The 19887-nt window shown below is 36.8% G+C and overlaps 1 protein-coding gene across 1 annotated transcript; it reads right to left on the bottom strand.

Annotated features, from left to right (window-relative positions):
* Positions 1–1198: 1198 nt before the first annotated feature.
* LOC144017246 (calretinin-like) lies at positions 1199–18849 on the bottom strand. Its single transcript, XM_077518599.1, has 11 exons — positions 18649–18849; positions 10263–10339; positions 8352–8441; positions 8115–8195; positions 7716–7772; positions 6852–6929; positions 5563–5618; positions 5442–5481; positions 3871–3924; positions 1774–1845; positions 1199–1706 (listed from the first exon to the last, which is right to left on the bottom strand). Exons 1-11 carry the CDS (start codon positions 18737–18739, stop codon positions 1590–1592), a joined length of 813 nt encoding a protein of 270 aa, XP_077374725.1. The 5' UTR covers positions 18740–18849; the 3' UTR covers positions 1199–1589.
* Between the last annotated feature and the right edge of the window lie 1038 nt (positions 18850–19887).

Raw genomic sequence — 19887 nt, 5'->3', positions numbered from 1 at the left:
GCAAATGACATTCATATCATAAAATACTTTGTCACTTGTAAAATATTACGGTAATTTGTATTTATTTTATATTACGCAAGTAAATTAGCTGATTAATCGTGATGAATCAAAATTAAAAAGTGTGATTAATCATATTAAAAATTTTAATCGTTTGACAGCACTAGTTTTAATTGTTCAGCACTTTGAGATGCATCTGAATGTATGAAAGGTGCTATATAAATAAAGTTTGATTGATTGATTAAAATAAGCCCAGGTATCGGCCCAACATCGATGCCTGGTATCAGTACTTACCCATCCCTACAAATTTTATGACCAGCGTTTTCTAAGAATAAGAACTTTCCCCTTTCAGGCGTCACCACAACAAGGCACTTAAATGATGTTTGGCGCAGTTTTTTTTTTAAAACAGTTTCATTAAATTTTCACACAAAAAAAACCACATTAGATTAAAGTTGCATTGCGGCATTTGTCACTTGTTTACTCGCGACTGCCACCTCTGGCTTCAAGCGTAACTGCAGCCTCTGTGTCAAGCTCACGCATGGCGTGCGTGCAAGTTCGTGCGCTTGAATTAACTCTTTGTATTTTCAGTTTTCTTGGTGTTCAGGGTGAACACTCCACATCTGGGCAGTGGTGGAGCATGCATGATGTAAAAGAAAAAAGAAAAGCTTTAACATGAACATTTTAGCTAAACAGGGCACCTGCAAGTTTATTTCAAGCATGTTTCTTCATGTGTGTGTTAATCGAGAAGCCTTGTAATGAATACACCAAGTTTAAGATCGTTATTGTATAGGTCACAGTACATTTCAGCTTGAAACTATACACATGCATAAAGAAATGACAGTTGTTTCCTCGGGTTTTGTTGCCACTTTGTTTGTATTCATGCAGTAGGAGTGAGACAATCCTCCTTCTATGTGTTTTGCCAACTCGGCTCACTTTTATCTAAAAGCGCCACAAAAGCCTCGGCATGAAAAATGGAGGAGCTCCCAGTCCGACATCACGCTTTCTGTTTGCAGGAGATTGGACAGAGAAGTTGTATCACTCCGGCTGCTGCGCAACCTTTCCGCTCCCGACTGTAATCTTTACTCAACTTCCAGTGGGATGAAATTATTTTCTCTCACATTGCATTGTTGCAAGGTGAAATAATCCTCCTGCTGTTTGGGGAGAGATTTCTTTAATGTGGAGGGAACAACTGGAGCACGAGTCTTATGTTATATTTATTCATTCTCTCAGTAATATATTTAATAGAACAGTACAAGCTTCATGAGATAAACAAGAGTGAATTGGTTTTGACTAAAATAAACAGAATACATGAACAGAATTAGTATTAAGTGAGAGGGGTCATCGATGGATTCATGTAAAATGCAAATGCTTATTAAAATGTGAAATTAAAAAAAAAACAAAGTTGATTGCACAGTTTATTCGATTGCTAGAGCTATTTCACCATGTTAAAAAGATTAAACGTAAGGGCCAGGCAGTTGATTGAGTGCTTTTGGGAGCACTTTTAGTTTTCTCTAGCAGTGTAAGCAGGTCATACATGCACCAGGCTACAACAGGAGGTAGGAAGGAGGCAGTGGGGGGACAGGGTGGTGGTCTCACAGCTCAGAATCCCGGCAGAGGACGATCTCCAGCTCGGTACGAAACAGTTTCCCTCCGTCTGACAGCGCCATGATGCTCTTCTTGTACCCCGACAGTCCTGTGGCGCCCACATCCTGCCAACATGCAGTTTCTTGGTCAGAAAAGTGGATACAGGTTCCAGTTTAAATTTGTCATTATTACCATTTTGTTCTTTTCATAGAGATCCTTCAGCAACGCATCCAGCTCCTGCTCGTCGATGTAGCCATTACCGTCCTGTGAAATTGAAAATACACAATTTCAGTTTATTTGGGGCAATATCATTAGAAATTGCTTTGGTGTGTTTATCAGAATCAGACCAATCACAGTGAAAGTGTAACAGAATAATGAAATGGTTTTTTTTTTTGTATTTTAATTCATTATAGAAGCCAAAAAATAAAACTTCAAATTGCTAACATGTATTTTGAAAGTAACACTCCATTACGAATAAGTAATGGTTAACGTCTGCTTGCTACAGTGCTAATGCTAGCTTTGCATTTTGTGGAAACTGGATATGCGTTCTCTGTGACTATTTGTCACGATGACACACTTTCCTAATCATGTCATTATTATACAAGCCAAAAAAAATAAATAAAAATTAAAACTTCAAACTGGTAACATGTATTTTGACAGTAACACTCCATTATGAATAAGTCATGCTACCAGCGAAGCAGCCATGGCTAACGTCTGCTTACTACAGTGCTAATGTTAGCTTTGCTAGCGTTGCCATTTTGCCACAGAACTTCTCTGTGACTATTTGTCACGACGACACACTTTCGTAATCGTGTCATTATGATGGCCCTTGGTTGAGAATCTTGCACGTTAGTAAGGGCCACAAACCTACACATTTTTAACCGCCCAAAGGTGTCTCAATACTTTTGCTCATAGAGTTCAAATAAAAATGGACAAATAACTAGGTCACAACATCGCTAGAGGTGATTAGACAAGTAAATAATACCTGAAAGTACACATTAATAAATAATAATTAGAGGTGGGTGCTAAATAGGGGTGGGAACATCAGGCTACCTCACGATACGATACAATATGCGATACAAGGCTCACAATTACGATTATCTCACGATATGACGATACCACGATTATCGATATATTGCTCAGTAATAAATCCACGATAATTTACGATAAAACTAATCATAAAATAATAATAATAATATAATTATAATAATAAAATATAAATAAATAATAAACAATACTATAAATATAATATAATTACATAATATAATATATAAATATCCATCCATCCATCCAATGTCTTGACCGCTTATTCCTCACAAGGGTCGCGGGGGGTGCTGGAGCCTATCTCAGCTGGCTCTGGGCAGGAGGCGGGGGACACCCTGGACTGGTTGCCAGCCAATCGCAGAATATATAAATATGTATTTTATATAAAAATATAAATAAAATAATAATTATATATATATATATATATATATATATATATATATATATATATATATATATATATATATATATATATATATATATATATATATATATATATATATTAATAATAATTTTAATAATATAATTTTAATAATAAAGCTCATGAGTCTTCTTTGCCTGAAAACTTGCGGCCATTTCCCCGCCACTCTTATGAGGTGCTCCCCCTAGTGGCCCGATCAAGTAATTGCTCAATAAGTCATGACCAACTGAGCCGTTATAGTGGCTGTATATTAACTACAAATATCACGATATTTGTGTAAACGTATCGATAATCTAGCGGGAGACAAAGTACCACGATTTATCGCGATATTGATATATTGTCACACTCAGCTACACACACGGCTACATTTACTCTGTCACTCAATTTACTTACTATTAACTCAAGTAACTTTGGGGATAAATTGTAGTTGCCAGAGTAGTTTTATGGAACATGTTTTTTTTTTTTAATATATATATATATATATATATATATATATATATATATATATATATATATATATATATATATATATATATATATATATATATATATATATATATATATATAAATAAATGCTAATATAGTAGTGGTGGAGGGGGTGGAGGCTGTAGTACTAGACAGGATAATGGTGTATGAAATTATTGTTGGTCAGGAAGAAAAAGGCAAAGCAGAGAACCCTGTGGTGGAAGTTGAGAAAGGAAGCATGTCATGCGGCCATTCAAGAACAGGGTAAGTGGTACAAACAAAAACACACAGCATGTAACACACACACACACACACACACACACACACACACACAAAAAGCACAAGCAAGTGTATTTCACCTTATCATAAAATGTGAAGAGCGAGTCAAATTCCTTGACTGTGAGCCTGATGCCCTGTGCGCATAAGAGCAAGGAAATTGTTAGAAGCCGTAGGACATTTCTAGAGAGCAGTAAAAAGTCCCAGCAGAGCCACGTCTGATATTAATCCATGCAGATTATGATAACCGGGACTAGTGTTGAATTAATCCCGGTCAGACTAGCTAATCCTTTGACAGAGAGGAATTGTTGATCTGGTTTCGAACACTGGACTGTATGAGAACATACAGTTTGTGAGGTAGGCCTCTCGGAAAGATTAACATTGCATCTGTGCTACAAAATTTGAACATTCATCATTTTCATCACTAAATGTGATTTTATGCCACCAATTATATCTTAAGGGAGTGGATTACAGGACACACTTCATCTGTATGTAATGTGGGTCGATATTTTTAGTGAGATTTTATGCATTTAGAAACTGTTTTACATTTTATTGTAACTGATCTTTTCTGCGCATTACTCAGAGGTATTGATTTATTTATCTTTCGTTTAATTCCCCAGGCTATAATGCTTTACCTGAAATTGACTTTTTGATTGGCTGTACTGGAATGACCTGATTTCTTTTCTTTTCTTTTTTTTTCTTAGAATATTTCTTAAATCATTTAAGTCTTTTTGTAATTGTATGAATCAATTTTGCTTATTCTGAGGAAAATTAATGGCAAAAAATGTTTACACAGAGTTGCAAATCAAATATTAATTTTATCCTGTGTTATAAACAACAGAGTTTGAATACCAACACATGGTTTGGTAATATGACATTTTCAAAATACAGTATTTATAAAGTTTTTTTATTTATTTTATTTTTTGTGGGGGGTGGGGGGGGGGTTGCTGTGCGCTGTTCATGTATTAATGAAAATGTGTGTTCGTAAGATAACAATCTCGGACATGTGGGAAACAATCTACTCAATCTGCAATCTACTTAACTGCAGTTAAATGTTACTATGGTGATGGTGACTTTGATACGGGGAGACATATCTCCACCTCTGGCTTATCATTGAGTGCGTAAGCAAATTATGTGTGTTGTAAAAAATAGTTACCAAAGCCAAATATAGAGCTTATTATCACCTAGTAGTTTTACCATTTTTGCCATTTCAAAATGTCTCACAATTAGTTTTATTGGTTTGTTTGGATCCCCATTAGCGCTTGCAAAATGCAGAAGCTAATCTTCCTGGGGTCCATAAAAAGACAACAACAAAAAGATAAATAAAAAGGCAAAAACATCCCATGTTTCTGTCTTTTTAAAAAATGACCTGTACTGTACACATACAGTATGAGGGTAAACATCATTATTGCGTCACCCCACTAACCAAGAGATAAACACGTGAAGCATGATTACTACAGTGCATGTGTGTCAATGTGCCATATGTCCATTCAGCACATTAAGGACATAAAATCCGCTCTTATGTTACTTCAGTATTGCTGAATTGCAATGTCTGCTGTGGTTCTCATCTAATACATGACTTAAGTTACTCAAAAATAAAAAAAATTCACATTCATTATTTTATACAAGGCTCACAATGTGTGCGTTATCCTACCTGAAACTTCATCAAGAAATTCTCCTGGACGGGCAAGAGCCTGGGATGACACAAAGTTTTAAAGTAGCAGTCGTTGTTTTGAGGGGGGGAAATGCAGAATATTTGTGAATTCGAGACGAACCTTGCCATCTCAGAGAGACCGAGCTTCCCATCGCCGTTCAGATCAAACATCCTTAGCTGCACAGAAAGAGGATTAACAGTCGGTTTCATCAGGGGCACGCAGACAACAGCAGGGCTTCAACTCTACATGCACATGTCATGTATGTTACACTTTGGTGGCACCGGGCCCAAACCTTGTACCTCCAAAATGCTTACTGTACTTTTCAGGGGACCCCAAAAATGTTTGTTCAGTCGTTAACATTGCATCCTCCAAGAGAGAAAGCCATTTGCGACACATTAGATTGATCTATAATTTGGCAAAATAACACCCACATGTGCTGACTAATCAATAGTATATTTTTGAAATATGAAATTGACCAGATTGTGACATGAAGTTTCGGCCACACGCTAGCAATTTAAATTTATATTTATCTCTCATACACGCACCAAAAAAAATAAAAAGGATAAATAGAAACTTAAAAAATTAATTACATTCATATAAACAACTCTCAACATCTCTCACACACGTAAGCCCCCCTCTCATACTTACTCAAATACTCTTACACAGGGGTTATATAATAGTTTTAGAGTTTTCATTATGGTTGGTTTTTGTTTTGACTGTTGTTGTTTTTATTTAGTTAGTTTTAATTAGTTTTTAGAGCAAGTTTGTTAATAAATGAATAAATAAAATTTTGCTGAACAATTTAGCAGTAAAAACAAATGGAAACATCCATATATTTTGACATAACGCTGTAATGCAATGTCATTTAAAGTGACAGTGTGTAGAATTTAGTGCCCTCTAGTGATGAACTAATAGAATGCAATGACCTAAATTCGAAGCGTGTGCATTTTGAAGCACTACGGTGGCTCGGAGTGACCATACTTTGCAAGCCTACCACTAATTACTATGTTGCAAAGTTCTTCCGTAGCAAAAAAAAAAAATGGCGGAAAACCATGCCAGGTTTCTGTAAGGCTCGGCACGACCTAAGTAATAAATTTAGCAATTACTAGTAAAAAAAAATCTACGTTTGCATATACAGTATTAAAATTAATAGTAGGTTTTTAAAATTAAGAATGAAAAAAAATAATATCATTCAAAACACACTGGCCCTTTTAAGATGATGCATGCTCTAAACATTTTATTCTATGCTTTAAACTGCTTGTTTGCAGTGTAAATATGTTGTTGTTTTTAGTGTAAATATGACTAAACAGAAACCAATAAATACATTCGACAGTGCATGTAAATATTTAGTTTTATTTCACCAAAGCAGAAAGCGTGAAAACAGTATGTGTTTGCCAAATAATACTCACAATCGTCTGTGTGTACTCATTGAGCTTCTTATCATCATAGCTTGTGTTGGCTTTCTTCAGCAGGTCTGTCAGGAATCCCTGATCAGAGTTGGCAAGGTCAGTGAAGGTCGTGTTGTTGTACATGTTTAGTACCAACACCGGAATTATATTAACTCATTCACTCCCAGCCATTTTCACTGAAGCAACTCCCTTCACTCCCAGCTCTTTTACTGGATTTTGACTGATTTTGCAAGGCCCACAGAATATTGTGTTCACTTGCTATAATCATGGAACCTACCAAACCAAAGATTAGAGTTTCTTCTTTCATCAGGAAAAAAAAAGTAAATTTGTGTCTGTTTCCGTTTTGCAGCAATTAGCATTAGAATATAACAAAGTTTCATCAGTATTCACATTTCTGTTGAAACCACTGTCAAAAAGAGCTTGTTTCAACATGGCCCTGGCTGATCGCTTATAGTCTGCTGCCACCTGCTGGACGTTTTTTTGTAATAACTACATTGCTTTTAAGCCATCTCTTCATGTCAGGAAGTTGCATCAAAGCGTTCTCTATGCTCTTGCAAAAAAACAAAAACAAAAACAAAAAACGTGTAAATACGTTTTTGGGAGTGAAGGACAAATATTAAAAAACGTTTGTACGTGTTTTTGGGTTTGAATGAGTTAAATACAGAAAAATGAAAGAAATAGATGTAATGAAGAATGTTGGGTTCATTTCATTCATTCATTTGTAATATTTTGTTGCTTAATTCAGTGGAAAGAAACTCAGACATTAAAGTGCTTATACACAAGCGCACTGTTTATCACACAATCTGTCATTTCTTGGTTATAAATAAAAACATCGAGAGGTTTTTGCAATGACAGGTTATTTACCTTCAGTTCATTCGACTCAATGTATCCACTACGGTCTTGGTCATACCTCCGCCAAGCCTGTAAGAAAACAAAACAAAACTGATGTTACACAAGCTGCAAACATGACAACACCATAAACCATACTTCAAATGTAACTAACTTGCAAAAGAAAACCTTGGTGGCCATCAGATATTGAGGAAATATAGAGTTTCTCCAAGATGGAGACTAAAACCGCCCACACTAAATGCCTTCCCTGTGCTGAAGGCTGTGCTCCATCCATAATGCATGTTTGTCTCAGAATAGGCTTTAATACTGCGACTGCAGGCAGCCTGAACATCCAACTGCACACTTTAGAAGCAGACCTTACTAGCCGTACTTTATAAAAACATATATTTATGAAATCAGATTTGATTAACTTACAGCCATGAATTCAGTGCTGGATCCCACAAACTCCCTGAAACACAACAGGAAGTTTTCCTCTGTGGGCAGAAGTTGAGCCAACTGAAGAGTGAGAGAGAAAGTGAGAGATGGATGAGGTGATTTTTCTTTTTTTAAGTATTCCTGAGTGGTATTTTCTTCATCTGTACTCCACCAGAGATCCATTTATAACCCGAGTGTGTCTCAGTGAAATCAGTCATGTTTCATCACAGCCTTCACCTCTGTCATCTCAATCCTCCCGTCGGAATTCTTGTCGAAACTGGCCATGAACTCTCTCATCTTCTCCTTGAATGCAGCGTGTGAAGGATCCTGCAAAATGGGACAAACATTGCATCCTTCAAGTTGGTACTACAGTAGGTTATATTGCTATTGAATACTATTGCACAACATCAACACCACCCCAAAATCATGTTAAGTCACAAATTTAATACAGTCAAAAACTTACTAATGCATTATGCTGTTACAGATTAAAATGGTAAAACCACAAAATGCCACAAAGCTCTTGCAGATTTCAGGACGAGGTGGAGTTTTATGACACTTTGGAGCGTTCAAGAAAGTTAAGATAATTGTTCTCAAGCTATATAAAAAACTTCAAGTTGGCTAACAATACATAAAAAATATCAGATGACCGACAATATTGATTACTGAAAAAATATTAATTGACCATATTGGGTATCCTAAGTTTCAACCCGACAGCAATGATATACGAAATCAATAATTGAAAAACATTGACGTCGATACCGTTTCCTATTATGTGTTCACATTAAAGGGGAAGTCAACCTTAAACAGATACTTCACTTATTTTTAGCCCATTATAGCAATAAAAAGTTAATATTTTGCCTATAATTAATTTGATACTTTTATTATTTTTCACGAACAATTAGTACCTTTAAAAAACATTTTGCAACTTGCTGTCAACTGAAAATGACATCACAAAGGCTCAGGTAACCAATCACAGCTCATCTGTTTTCTAGGTTTGGTCATGTGACATTCACAAGCTGAGCTGCGATTGGTTACCTGAGCCCTTGTGATGTCATTTTCAGTCGACAGCAATTTGCAAAGTGTTTTTAAAGGTACTAATTGTACATGAAAAATAATGAAAATATTAAAATTATAGGCAAAATATTCATGTTTGACTGCCAAAATGGCTAAATAAGTATCCCTTTAAACATTTCTTGATAATAAATAAGTTATATGTGACCCCATTAGTGTAAACATGACATTATGATTAATATCGCATTTCTGGAATATGAGTTATGAGGCAAAATCCAGCCATTTTCATCCATCTCGGGGCGGCCATTTTGCCACTTGGCTGAAGATGACATCATAGTTGCTCAGGGCTCAGGCAACGAAAAATCACAGCGCACCTGTTTTCTGAAGATGAGCTGTGATTTGTTGTTCCTGAGCCCTGAGCAACTGTGATGTCATTTTCACTCGACAGCAAGTGGCAAAATGATATTGAAAAGAATTGCTGGATTTTGCTGCTTAATTCATATTCCACTAATGCAATATTAACCAAAATACAGTATTTAGACAAGTGGGGCTGCATAGAAGAGATTATTGTCAAGAATTTTTGTGGGGGTTGACGTCCTCCTTAAGCTAGCAGACTCTGAGGGAATTCTATGTAGTTGATTTGTAGTTGCTTTTACACAAGGTGTAAATATCTTTATTTTAGTTTTACTAATTGAAAATAAACAACTTTGAAGAATTGTTCACTCTTAGCCAAACTGCTGCTTGTTGTAAAGTGAGTTGCGTTCACGGCCGTCATACAGCGTTTGTATCTCAAAGCAGCGCCATATTTCAGAGCGGTTTGGATCATGTTTTTCCATCAGTTGAAAAATGTTCATTCTCGTTTTCGACTAAGAAAGTGTATTAGTTTTTGTACACAGTACTGCTAAATTATTTATAGTACAGGCAACTTTACTTTATATTGCGGCCCACTAACCAAGCGAAACTAAAAATGGGGTCTCGCATGGGATCCCAAGCGGATTGTCTGGGATATGGTGTTCATAAACAGTCATGGCTTTTTGTTAAAAAAAAAAAAAAAAAAAAAAGTTGAATGCCTGGACTATTTATTTCGAAAAGCTTGATGATGATCCGCTTTTTGGGAAATGCATCCTAAGCACTCACCACGCCTGCTCCTCGTCTCGCCAGCTCCAACTCTTGAATGAAGTTTTCCAGTTCCTTCCCTTCGATGTAGCCGTTTCCTGCGCAACACAAGAGGACGGACAAATTCAGTTCTGTGAAGCTTTTTGATGTATTTTTGGTAATTGATTTGTTTGAAACATTTCATTTAATGATGCAGAAGTGTTTCGACTTTTGTTTTAACTTTCCACATCTTATTTTGGAAGGTGCACCTGCCTGTTAAGCTCAGCCAAAGCAAACACACGAGATACTATGTTTGAAGCCCTTTTATGATACAAGTTACATTAGTTATGATAAAGTGAGGCATAATTTTACGTGTATATTGTATTCTATATTGCAGGGACTGAAGTGCACTTAGTTGTGAATTTAACCTCGTTCTCGTGGTGTTTTTGTTTGTTTGTTTTTTCTTTTTCCTAGACCTCCGGCTTTCTGTGCCACCACCTGCTACCAACTGTTTTTTTTTTCTTTTCCTGATGAGAAATAAACGAGGCGTCAATTTCAAGTGAATGCCTCGCCCGGTGACTAATTGAGGCATGGGTGTCTTTCAGAGCAGATAACATGCAGTACATCACAGAGAATGCATGTTTTATGTTAATTTGTCTCCCGAGACATCAATATTCATGTCTGGTGTTAAATCACTAGTACAAAATCACCAAGGAAGATGAATGACACATTCCATCAGCTATTTGACAAAACAAAAAAAAAGAAAAAGAAAAAAAGTTAAAGGTTAGCGTCAGAAACACTATCAGAAGCACTGAGCTAAAAAAATAATTTAAAAAAATGTAATATTTTTCCTATCAAATTGTAATTTACTTTCCCCCTCCTCCATTTTGTATATGTAAGATTTATTCATTTATTTATTGTCCAATCAGATTACAGCGTTTATGTGTTGCCATCGTGTAAATATAATCTACCCAAGGCCTTCAGAATCAGTAGCACTGGCCCACGTAACTTAATTTATAGAGTGGTGCCATATCATACAAGTGCCTTGACTTCCGAATTTGAGTGCAATTTTTCATTTTGAAAAATCAACGTTCAAAAAAAAAAATGACAGTAGGCTGACCACTTTTTCACAAATATTATTATTATTATTATTATTATTATTATTATTATTACAGTTATTGACTCTATTTTGGTCAAACTCTCTAAACAGGTAAAATTTCAACATACATAGTTAATGTTGAAATCTACTGAATTTCATCCTCTGTAATCCTGCTTTTTAAGCCTACAGGAAGCAAATAAATATTTTGAAAATATTTGTGATGTTATAAAATAAATAAAGCTGCGATTGGCCGGCAACTAGTCCAGGGTTTACCCCGCCTACCGCCCAAAGCCAGCTGAGATAGGCTCCAGCACCCCCCGCGACCCTTGTGATGAGTAAGCAGTCAAGAAAATGGATGGATGGATGGATGGATGGATGGATGGAAGATAAATAAAGAATGTACGTGGCACAGTTGGCGTACTGTTATATTGGATTAAGACTGACCAGGTACCAAATGCAGGCCCGCCACAGCCACTTCTAAAAAGTGATGACTTGAAGAGAGTCTTGAGCGTGTTGTCATGTGTTCACAATCTGATATTTCATGCCAAAGTGGCATTTTCAGCGGCAGGATTTGCTGTAGCGGAAGAAATGAATCCCAGCACTTGGGAGCAGTTGGAGTGTGTAATGAGTGTTTTCTTGACTAAGAGAGTGAAAGTGGGCAGTTAGGATGATGCTTATTGGAGCATTCTGTCCCTCTTTCGACATTATTATGAGAATGAGTCACATGACCGAGTATCATACATCATTTGTTGTTCTGGTTTGCCCGCGAGAAACAAACGAGAAAAATGAGCATGCCTTTCGTTATAATGCACAGAATACAACGTGAGGATGTGGCCACGCCCCTCTCTCTTCATCTCTTAATCTGATTTCAATTTCTTTGCGATTATTCTCCTTTTCACCTCCCCCATTGCCCTAACCTCCCTGCCTCAGCTGGACACGATGTCATAGGTTGCCCGTGTCACCATCTGTGCATTCAACAAATCACTGCTGGAACACTGCAGACACACAAAAAAAAGAAATTCAGAATAAGTTTCTCCATTATTGCTGAAATCCATCATTTCTCTCTCATTGTTAGGTCTTGACCTCACATCAGTATGTATTTTTTTCTGACTTAAACAAATCTCAAGTAATGATTAGTGAATCCATCTTCATTATGACTTTCTCTAGATTTTTTTTTCTTATATGAGAGATATCTCAAATCATCATTCCCTATTGAAAGGAATGGAAATTCCATTAATCTGTCCCAACCTACTCAAAGAAATTGTCTATTTAGTTACCAATGTTTAGTATTTTGGGTTTAGTCGTGGAGAAATACAGTAAACATGTTTACACGATTATTTACAACTAAAATAAAAGCACCGATAGCATCAATCAAAACTAAGCATTATTATCTCTGTAAAGTCTTAATTTTTTCTTCTATTTGAAACAACAGCATTTATATTGATTAGATCACTGATTCAGGTGGCATATGGTGCATGGCGCAAAAGAATCAATAAATACTTGACTAGACCAATAAAATTAAAAACCTAAAATACAAACAAACATATCAGAATTAGGCTTTTAGATATGGAAACATACGGTTTTTAGAGTGAATTTACATTTGAATCTTTAAGAACTGACTGTTAAACATTTAGTCAGGTACAATTTTTATTTAATTTATGTGAAATAAATTTTTAACTAAATAATTATACACCGCTTCCTTTATTGATTTATTTTTTCATTTTATTATTATTATTATTATTATTATTATTATTATTATTATTATGTATTTTTCTTTTCTTTTTTTACAATATCTTATGTGTGTTTGTTATATGGACACTGAGTCTGATCAATAAATGTGAATTGAAATTAAGGGAACACTTTTTTCCTATAATTTTTTTTAGCATTATATTAAGTTTATTTTATAATATATTTGTCTATATTTAAAGCAGGGGTGTCAAACATACGGCCCGCGGGCCGATTCAGGCCCGCAAAGGGGTTTAATCCGGCCCGCAAGATGATTTTAGTTAAAAAGAAGGACAAAAATATATATATTGTAATGTTGGACTAATTCATCTCCGGCCACAATCAAAATATATAAAATTTGTAATTTCACAAGCAGTCCTCAGATGAGCAATGCAACTTGTACAGGGGAATTGTCCTGGATGTCATTATTTTAGACAACTTAAAGTTACGGTTTGTTTAATTATTATGATGATGATGATTATGATTATTATTATTATTATTATTATTATTATTATTTAAATTGGGCGGCACGGTGGAAGAGTGGTTAGCACATCTGCCTCCCAGTTCTGAGGACTCCGGTTCGAGTCCAGGTTCCGGCCTTCCTGGGTGGAGTTTGCATGTTCTCCCCATGCCCGCGTGGGTCTTCTCCGGGTACTCCGGTCTCCTCCCACATTCCAAAGACATGCATGGCAGGTTAATTGGGCGCTCCGAATTGTCCCTAGGTGTGCGTGTGAGTGTGGATGGTTGTTCGTCTCCGTGTGCCCTGCGATTGGCTGGCAACCAGTCCAGGGTGTCCCCCGCCTACTGCCCAGAGCCAGCTGAGATGGGCGCCAGCAACCCCCGCGACCCTTGTGAGGAATAAGCGGTCAAGAAAATGGATGGATGGATGGATATTATTTAAATTATAGACCGACATAGACGGGTTAAATACGACACAAATTCAAGTGCTGGTAACACAAATAGATATGACAAGGATTAACGTCCTTATAACATCATTAACTGTGCCATGCAATGCATTCTGGGAACAATATATGCAAAACAGATCGATTTAACACGTCCAGAACGTATACCTGCAATGTTGTCGCATTCCATTTGCATTTGTGTTATTTTTCGGAATAACATGATTACAGTTGAGCTCCGTAATTTAGGGCTAGTCTACAAATCTGCGTATAAATGACGGTAATTGTTTTTAAATTATATACCGTTATTTTATCGATGCGGCCCACTTGGTAATATATTTTCCTTCATGCGGACCATGAGCTAACATGAGTTTGACACCCCTGATTTAAAGGGTTTAATGATCAAACTGTGTAATAATGTTACAGTAGCTTATAATAGTAAAACTTTATACTTCGAATTAAAAAAAAAAAAAAAAAAAGCCTCTTTTTTTTAATATAGTGAACACTTGGGCCTACTATGTCACTGTATTGTAATGTTGGCCATTATGCTGATATTTAGTTTAAAAAGCTTAAGAACAAACTGTCTTAGAATGTGCAGGTGTGCTTAATGAAGTGTCTGCCAAGTGTGCTACATCTCAGTATTCTCAAAGACATTAAATAAATGAATGTAGCAGCTGTTAATTGCACTGCATTGGGTTTGCATGGGAATTGACTGGCTAATCAAAACAGTTGAGAGAAAAAAAAACAAAATTAAAAAAAAACAGTACCATGGAAGTTTTTATACCTTGTGACCCCTGAGGGCCTCATTAGCACACTTTGCAGCTGGATCCAGTGGAGTGAGACTAGAAGATCAGTTGTGATAACTCACAGTGTGCATAAACATATGGGAGGTGGACTGAAGTGAAGGACAATGCCTTTTCTATCCACTGATTCTAATGTTTTCATGTTCTTTTGTACGATTTAGAAGGCACTACGCGAGCTCTTAATCCGTGGCCAGGATTCAGCTTGGATTTGTGCTCTATTTTCTCCCACAAACAAACACAGGGAATAGGAAATATATTTCACTCTATGCACTCATGGTGCAGAGGGAGAACCAGTACGATAGGTGTTATCCAAAAATATAAGAGTATTTGTTTGATTTTTTTTTCAGTTTATAACTTCACTGTGACATACGAAGAGCAGATTCTAATATTTTGCCCCTCTCATGTAGCTAAACCAATCAACACTGAGCTTCTTTGTAAAAGGAGAATTTTCAATACCGCTTTTGTACTGATGAGAATCGGTAAGTGTTGTGATCAGACAGTATATACTAGGTGACAAGTTGTAGTCATTAAAATGTCAGTTTTTACTCTCTCAACATTGGATTCAATGGTGAAACTGAAATACATCCTCCATCGTGGGTTCCGGCACGGTCCAGGGAGTAATAATCCACTTTGTTGTCTATTTTGAGTTTCATCCCACTGTTGGCCACAAGATGGCGGCACACATTGTGTTGAACACTATGTAAACTTGAAAGAAGAAGAGTGAAAACAGGAAGTATTTCAAGTTCAGGCTCATTTTTAAGAGTGCCAAATCCTCTCTCATCCTGTATTTTAACTAGATTCCTTTTATAATGTACATCTTTGGCTAGCCATGATTATAGATATATTATGAGATAATAAGTTAAGTCTCTTAGTTTAGAACAAATGGGATTTGTTGACTGTAAACACATAACATTGTTGCACTGTACACGATTTTTGCCTTTTCAATATAGCAAACGATTTGAAATATGGTTGTATTATTTTAAATGCATGTGATTAAAGACCTTTAAAAAAAACAAGTGCCATAAATGCAATAAAAACACGCCAAAGGAGTATTTAAAGTGCAAGTCAACCTTAAACATTTCTTGACAATAATATTATATGAGCTCACTAGTCTAAACATTACATTCTGATTAATATTAGATTTGTGGAACATGAGTTATGAAGCAAAATCTAGCCGTTTTTATCCATCACAGGGGGCGGCCATTTTGCCGCAGTTGCTCAGGCAACAACCAATCACAGCTCACCTGTTTTCTGAAGCTGAGCTGTAATTGGCTGGTAACTGAGACCTGAGCAACTGTGATGTCATTTTGACTCGACAGCAAATGGCAAAATGGCCGCCTTCTGATATTGATAAAAACTGTTGGACTTTGCCGCCTAACTCATATTTAGACTAGTGGGGCTGCACAGAACAGATTGTCAATATATATTTTTTTTTTCTTGGGGGGGGGCGGGGGGGGGGGGGGGATTCACTTCCCCTTTTAGGAAGGTATTTCTGTATCTTAGATGTCACTTAACTCTCTTGTTAACTGTAAATTAACACCAGAATTTTATAATCTTCAAATTTCCATCTCTCAAATCCTCCACTCATGCTCGTGATTTTACGTTTTACCGTGACCACTGGATACAGTAACAACTGCGAGTTGGTGAAAGACCAACTGGCACGCACACACACCGTGTCAATGCAAAGTGAATTGCAAAACTCAAAAAACCAATGACCAGAAGGACTTACTGTCCCGTGCAGAGCGTACCGAGTCCAGTCCCATTCCAAGCATGAAGTGAGTTGCAATTCAAATTAGTGCACAGCACACTTGAGTGCAGATGCAACCCCCTTGGTTACATAACTCGTCTCCAAACGGCTGACGGGAGCCAGTTGTCCCATCCAGCATGCACACTCTTGTTCTTTTTGTCCCACTTTGCATCCACAGTCCAGTTCTGTGGCATCTGTGTCATGGCTGTGATGGTGATAACCCTTCAAAATGAAATAACGCCGACTCTGGACTCTCTCATCAAAAAAGATAGACTAGTCCACAAGCTCGACATGAAGGTTTTTCCTCCAACCGAAGAAATAGCTTTTGATGCAATTATACTATACTATACTGCACACGTGCTTTGATTATTTATAAAGAACAAACAGCCCTTGTAATGAATCTGTCACGCAGGGGAGCGAGTATAAAGTACGGTTTTTGATTTATGGTGAATCTAGTTTGCATTGATCTTCAGCAAGCCGCACTCTGCCAGTCAAAGATGTGTGATTTGTGGTTCTTCCTACCAAGTGAAGATGCTTTAAACATTTGTATCTGTCTCCCAAATAAGTGTGCTCATGTAAAGTGATGCAACCACTCAATATAGTCCACATGTGCTTAGCAGAATATTTTGATTCATTGTCATTTCAAGGGGGTTTCCAAATAGAGCCGTATAATTTATATATATATATATATATATATATATATATATATATATATATATATATATATATATATATATATATATATATATATATATATATATATATATATATATATATATATAGCAAAAAGACATGTGTTGGTATTGTAGTTCATATACTGTGGCTTTTCGAAAAAAAAAAAAAAAGTCTCAATGACTCTCTCATTGCATTACATTGGCTAGTCCTAGCTTCAGACCATAATGTTAAGATTGTTTGGTCTTGTCTGGAAAAAAATGAATTCAAATTAGCTTTATAAATCCACTCCATATCCAATTTGTCTTGATTCAACTCTTTCTTGACCTAATGGCAAGTTAACATCACTGATTTTGCGAAAGACTCATCAGATTGATGGTGTGTAAGAAGATTAGGGAAGGTTTAGGGGTCCTGCGGTCCCTCCAGCATTAACGATCCATAAATGCAAGCAATCCGATGTTTAGAGGCAAAGCTGGATCGTGAGCTTTACTATTACTGCAGAAATAGGCTACGGTTTGGTTTAACAATAGAGGTCAGAGTTTTTTTTTTGGAATAACAGGAGAAGGTAATCCTTCAATTAAAGCTGGAACATGAAAACGGGAAGGGTGGCAATGACAGTTGGCTGATGTCCAGCCTTATTCTGACCTGGTATTTACCAGGGTTTCTGATCCAGATTTTTACAGATTATGCAGTTTCATTAAAAAAATATATATATAAGAATGATATTCATGCTATATTGCACTGTTTTAAATTCATCCCAGACCAACACTGACATTAATCAGTGGTACTTGTTAGAATTAGTTATGATCAGTAAACAGCCAAAGATATTTATTCTCTGTTTTGGATAATTTCACTGTTAGTATTGCATGGTTCCACCTTAGCATCATCATATCATCATCTCATTTCCCTTTAATTTAAATCCTTTGCATCTTTTATCAATTTACGAGACATGCCCCTCAGCGCTCTCGCTCTCTCTGCCCCCCCCCCTTTCACTCCTTCACATACTCTGCTTCTTTATAAATATTCTACAAGCTTTTTTCCTTCACTGTTCCTTTAGACTTAAACGCATATTCTAACCACCTTATTGAATAAGATCATCCTTTAATGATCCCCAAAGGGGAAAATCATGTTTTAAATCAGATTTTAGACTAAAATAGGATTAAACTTATATACTTTTTGGATGGAGATGTGTGTGCATGTTACTGTATATAGCCTACTGTTTATAATTAGTTATGACAGAACTTGCATGAATGAAAATGCAAGACTAGTTGTAATTTTTCATTCAAAGTGTACACAAAACAACACAAATTTCATAAAACTTTAGAAATTAACATCTGATGCCATTTATTTACATCAGCAGGAGTTCAAATTATTCTCTCTTGTGCTTAAATGTATAAAAATGTAAATACAAAGTGACTCATTAAATGTTTTCTTTCAATTTAATGAACTTTTGAAAGCAGAGAAAAGACGTGAAGTCACTGACCGTCTGCATCAAAATGTTTCCAGATGTCGACGAACTGAGCTGCGGTGAGCTCAGCCAGGTGCAGGTGAGGTTTTTGAGTCTGGGCTGCCATTTCGTCTCCCCTCCTCAGAATGGATGCACTTGCCAGCTGGATGAAAGATCAACTTTTGCCTGTGTAGATCCTCGCTTTTGCTTGACGCTCCTCCTCACTCGCTGCTTTTAAACCCCCCCGCGGCGGCTGCATTTCTCTTTCCCGCCACCAGGGAGTGCCTCGGCTGAGACGACAGCTCCCCCCACCCCCCAATGGGAACCAGAGACCACTTCAGCTGCGAGGCAAGGAGAAGGGGGGGGGGGGGTCTCCTGGGCATTGCTTATGAGTTACCATGAACTGATGTACAAGATGCTGCTGCTGCTGCTGCTGTGACGATTTTGCTGCTCATGAGAAAACGAGCCTCTTTGGCTCCTCTGCCTAATCAAATAAAGACGAGTTGTGTTTGTCATACAGTAAACATGTTCATTACATGTGATGTGTTAGCAGAGCTTTATAAAGACGTGATTATTTCACAGTATTGTGCAAGTGCAAAACAAAAACTAAAAAAGCAGAGTGCCAGCTAGGTTTTTGAGATATTAAAAAAATGAAACCAAATATAAACTTTGTCCCATCATTATTCTCACCTAACTCACATAACTGATCAAATCTGGGTTGTACACAGTCCAATGTAAGTAGGCTAATTTAGTAAGACAATTCAGCGTACGATAGCAAATGATTGACATAGCCATTAACAAGGCAAGTCATTTGAGTAGGCAGCTTCAGTAAGTTTGCTTTTGTCACACATGCAGTGTATCTCTAAGAATGTATTGATTGACCTTATTAGAGTGACTTGAGTAGTACCCTCAAAAGGTCCTGCTTTTGGACCCGAGACTTTTCGAGCTTGCGAACACATGTACAGTACATAAATACATGATTTACCTTCACTGCTGTGGAACGTGAACAAACTGTAACCATGGAGTGTAATAATCAGCCCTATGAGTTACTGTACAGTCGTAGAGAGTGAGACCAGGTGTTACTTACATGGTGCCCGCGGACACCACGCAGTCCCTAAGGACCACATACTGGAAGTACCCCACAGGCCTGTTGTAAAAATAGTTCACCAGTGACGGCACATTATAATTTCGCAAGAATGTTGCAGAAGTGATCATTTGAAAATGTAAACAATTGCAAACATTTATATCAACAAAATGTTACGTATTAATATTTAC

This window comes from Festucalex cinctus, chromosome 4 (genome assembly GCF_051991245.1).
Source record: "Festucalex cinctus isolate MCC-2025b chromosome 4, RoL_Fcin_1.0, whole genome shotgun sequence".
Classification (NCBI taxonomy): Eukaryota; Metazoa; Chordata; class Actinopteri; order Syngnathiformes; family Syngnathidae; genus Festucalex; species Festucalex cinctus.
The sequence above is the reverse complement of the archived record's forward strand: the minus strand, read 5'-3'. Positions and strand labels throughout refer to the sequence as shown.

Bases quoted from the DNA above. Each gene is read 5' to 3' on its own strand.
- LOC144017246 (XM_077518599.1), bottom strand. From the start codon at position 18,739: ATGGCAGCCCAGACTCAAAAACCTCACCTGCACCTGGCTGAGCTCACC. The intron at 8,442-10,262 runs GTGAGTGCTTAG...CCCATTTTGCAG, and splicing joins CGAGACGAGGAGCAGGCGTG to GATCCTTCACACGCTGCATT. The intron at 7,773-8,114 runs GTAAGTTAATCA...GTTTTCTTACAG, and splicing joins CCAGCACTGAATTCATGGCT to GCTTGGCGGAGGTATGACCA.